The sequence below is a fragment of the Gigantopelta aegis genome, unplaced genomic scaffold (genome assembly GCF_016097555.1).
Source record: "Gigantopelta aegis isolate Gae_Host unplaced genomic scaffold, Gae_host_genome ctg7520_pilon_pilon, whole genome shotgun sequence".
NCBI lineage: Eukaryota > Metazoa > Mollusca > Gastropoda > Neomphalida > Peltospiridae > Gigantopelta > Gigantopelta aegis.
In genome coordinates this window covers 4,424-9,164 of record NW_024535887.1, presented here as the reverse complement: position 1 = coordinate 9,164, position 4,741 = coordinate 4,424, and the positions used below count along the sequence as shown (strand labels likewise).

Below are 4,741 nucleotides of genomic sequence, written 5' to 3'. Positions count from 1 at the left end.
AATGGGCTGCTGTTAGATCCGCATGTAATAGTGGAGCTAATTGTGTTTTACTAGTCAAGAAGGATGTAGAAAGTGTGGTTCTTACTACGTCTGGATCTTGTTACATATCCTATATATAGCCTGTATTCAAAACTTGTGGCACCATGTTCCAACCGTTTCTCAACCGAAATAGTGCAACAAATGGACACACAAATCAAAAATGTATAACCTACTGTACTCACAAAATCCCGATTGAAGTACTTGAATTATTATTAACAAAATAAATCTTCAACGACAAACTTAAAAAAATATCACTGCCATTTTAAATTTGCTAAGCATTAATATGTGACGCGAAGAAGGCCTACATCACTGACTGTTTCTGACTGTGAAGTCAGACGTTGTTTCAATGTAAACATTCTTTGCGGGAAGCTAGATATATATATATATATATATATATATATGTGTGTGTGTGTGTGTGTGTGTGTGTGTGTGTGTGTGTGTGTGTGTGTGTGTGTGTGTGTGTGTGTGTGTGTGTGTATGTATGTATGTATGTATTACGTCATGATACATTGTTGTTGTTTACAGGTAACTGGACATCTACCAGTAACGTTCTAGGTGCATGGTGTGGAAATGAACAGCCCCAGTTTTGCCGTACCCGAGGTGCCACGACTCTCCTGTTTAAAACTGACGAATCTAACGTCTTTAGAGGATTCAAACTGTCATACAAACAGACTCGAGGTAATACGTGAAAACTTCACATACAAACTGAGAACTTAAAGTCTTCATAGGATACAAACTATAATGCAATCAGACACGAGGAAATATCTGAAAACGTTATGTAAAAACTGAGAACTTAAAGTCTTTAGACGATTCAAACAATTACAGACAGACGCGAGATAATATGTGAAAACTTCACATAAAAACTGAGAACTTAAAGTCTTCATAGGATTCAAACTATCACAGACAGACCTGAGGTAATACGTGAAAACTTCACATACAAACTGAGAACTTAGTCTTTAAAGGATTTAAACTATCACAGACATACCCGAGGTAATACGTAAAAACGTCAAATACAAACTGAGAATTTAAAATCGTTATAGGATTGAACAGATATCATACAGACAGACGCGAGGTAATACGTGAAAACGTCACATACAAACTGAGAACTTAAAGCGTCAGAGGATTCAAACTATCACAGACAGACCCGAGGTAATATGTGTCTGTTGTACACCAGATAATATTATATTTTGCAGAACGTTGCAGCTGCAGTGACCAGGAACTAACTGCCCACTACTATGTGAGAACACTTACATCGCCTAACTACCCATTTAGTTATGCCAAGTAAGTATGTAGTAGTGTTCGTATGAAATATTTCCACTTTCAGTATAGCTCTAAAAAAACCTAAAAAAAACATTCTGTCGCTGGGTCAAAAGGGAACCGATAAATTGGTGTAGTAAAACATGTTAAAATTCATATAAAAAGACATTATCATGTTTGAACCCACACCGATTCTCTGAACACTTTTCAAATATACCCCTCCCCCCCAAAAAAAACCACACAAAAAAAACAAACAAAACAAAAAAAACAACAAACAACAACAACAAAAAACAACAACAACAAATAAACAAACAAACAAAACAAACAAACACCAAAAAACACACAAAAAACACACCAATTAACACCAAAAACAACAACATGTAAATAAAATAAATCCTAAATCTCATTTTCAGTACATGGGTGAAAGTTAAAAAAACTATTTTTAACGACACCACTAGAGCACATTGATGTATTAATCATCGGCTATTCAAGCTCAAACATATGGTCATATAGAGGAAACCCGCTTCATTTTCCTATTAGTAGCAAGGGATCTTTTATATGCATCATGGTCTATTAAAGTAGTGTCGGAAATAGAATAAAAATTATTTTCGTCAATTATTTATTTCATATTAAACTGACAAGTAAATAGTTTGTAAATACCTATTTAATGATACACTACCTAATTTAGCATTTACTTGTTTTGGCTCTCATTGATGTACAAGGTGGTGTTTACTCTTGAAATTAAAATAAAGTTGTCAGTAAACAGAGTTGTGGCCTTTATTGGAACAGACTATATATGATCTGTGTCAATTTCATTTACCCTTAAACAAACTTTTAATTTATAACTTTAAGTTAACTGATTATTTTGAAACGCAGCATAAATTATTAATTATGACCAGCATATTTAGTGAATATAAATTCAATATTAGTACATTAGAAATGTACACAATTTTGCAACAACTCAAAGGTGCTATATCATTGTTATATGTGAGCATTTGTTTGTGATAAAGATTCTCCAATAAAAATGTATTTTCTACTAGTATAATTTGTTTTCGTATAATCATTTATATAATTCATATAGTTAAAAGTGTAGTCTTTAAATGTAAAAGTAAAATGTAATAAAAACATGATTTGTAATTGCTGTCATTATGCAACTTTGAGATAGCACCTTTAATACCAGTATAATAGATCACAAACTCAGAATGTTTCTTGACAGTTTTGCTTAAAAGTTACTTATAAATGTCTAGAAATATTTAGTTTTTGAGAGGAATAGGGGTAAACTGTCATCAAAAACAGTCCCTCATATATTGTAACAGCAATGAAATTGACACATGTTGTCAAAATTTATTATAGTCTGTTCCAATAAAGTGCAGAAATCACCCGTTTACTGACATCTTTATTTTAATTTCAAGAGTAAACACCACCTTATACATCAATGAGAGCCAAAACAAGTAAATGCTAAATTAGGTAGACTATCATTAAATAGATATTTACATAATATTTACTAGTCTCTTTAATATGTAAGAAATAATCGACGAACATAATTTTTATTCTATTTCCGACAGTACTATAGTTGTTTTCATCCCTGCATCAGTAAAGTAGATTAAACCTTTGCAGTCTGGTGGTAATTTGTTAAGATATTGTTTTTATTTACTCCTATGATTTTTTTGTTTCACGTTTTTATAAAATAACTTAAAACATTTAATCATTCGTTTTTTATAAAGTATGTAAATTCATTATCCCCTCGCGACTAGGAGATCAGCGCCACTTCTCCATATATACGTACGTGGGAAGTCAGCGTTATGTGTACATACATACGTATGCAGGTACGTACATAGGAGATCAGCGACACTTGTCCGTATATACGTACGTTGGACGTGAGCGTTATTTGTACATACGTACGTATGCAGGTACGTACATAGGAGATCAGCGCCACTTGTCCTTATGTACGCACGTACGTGACACCATGACGTCACCAATCTGGCCAATTTATTTCTTATCGCCTTTTAAAAAAAAATCTTCATATATAGGTATATAATCATTGTATCTTTAACCGTTTCGCCACTCCATCGAAGGTCAAGGTCATTATTACTAACAATAGAAATATGGCATCAAGGCTCTAGTGGCTTCATTCTAAATTTGGAGGAATTAATGTTAGTTAAATAAATATTTCATATATATATATATATATATATATATATATATATATATATATATATATATATATATATATATATATACACACACACACACACATACATACACACATGCACACGTGCGCGCGCGCGCACACACACATGCTATTCATACATGTTTTTGGGAACACAGTCGCAGAAGTTGAGGAGTGGGTTGTGGGGTAACCTCAGTTCACTGAGTTTGCGATTTTATGTAAACCAGCTATCCGCGTGATTTACATATTACGGCAATATGCGGCAATATGCCATCTGAAATATGTTGCTGATTTTATGTAAACCAGGTATCCACGTGTGATTCACACATTACAACGATATGCGACAATACGCCATCTGCAATATGTTGCTAGTTTTATAGGAACCAACTAAACGAGTGTGATTCACATATTACGACGATATGCGGTAATGTGCCATCTACAATATGTTGCTAGTTTTATAGGAACCAGACTGTACCCAGCACATTACAAATATGTTGTTCTTTTGTTCTTTTTGTTTTGTCTTTTCTCCAGCAACATGGATTGTTCGTGGAAAATCTCTACATCACCGGGAAGATTTGTTCAGATAAAGTTCCTGAATATGAAGATAGAATCGAGCAGCGGATGTTTGGCCGACTACGTTAAGATTTATAATGGTGAGACATACATGATGACATTGTAATGATAGCTATAACTATATTTCTTGATTCCACAAAAAAACTCAAGGAAAATCAAGCAGATTTTCGCAAGAATTATAGTACAACTGACCACATTTTGTCATTATATGCCTTATTTGAAATTGTAAAACAACGAAGGAAAAACTATATTGTGCCTTTATTGATTTTTCTGAAGCATTCGACACAGTTTGGTGAACAGGTTTATAGCAAAAACATTTAAGTTTAGATATAAATGGAAAGTGTCTAAGAATTATTTATAACATGTATCAAGGAATGAAATCATGCATTAGTCACCATAATGAATATTCTGCTTACTGTTTATGTCAAAACGGTGTACGCCAAAGCGAAAACCTTTCAGGTATTTTATTTGCTATGTATCTAAATGATTTAGAAGATTCATTAACACACAAACAATGTAATGGAATCAACCATATTTATTTATAGTCATTACTTTATTACTTTATGCTCATGACACAATAATTTTGGCTGAATGTCCAGAAGACTCGCACCAAAAAATCATTAAATGTTTTTTCCTGAATTTTGTGAAAAATCGAAATTAAAAATAAATGCTGATAAGTCTAAAATACTTATCTTTGGTTCA

General features: G+C 32.9%; 1 protein-coding gene across 1 annotated transcript; it reads left to right on the top strand.

Moving 5' to 3' along the window:
* Positions 1-564: 564 nt before the first annotated feature.
* LOC121366861 (embryonic protein UVS.2-like) lies at positions 565-4,119 on the top strand (the record flags this gene model as incomplete). The annotated part of the gene is made up of 3 exons (XM_041491134.1): positions 565-717; positions 1,233-1,320; positions 3,998-4,119. Coding segments are annotated over 3 exons (363 nt in total), but the record flags the coding sequence as incomplete, so codon positions are not given.
* Between the last annotated feature and the right edge of the window lie 622 nt (positions 4,120-4,741).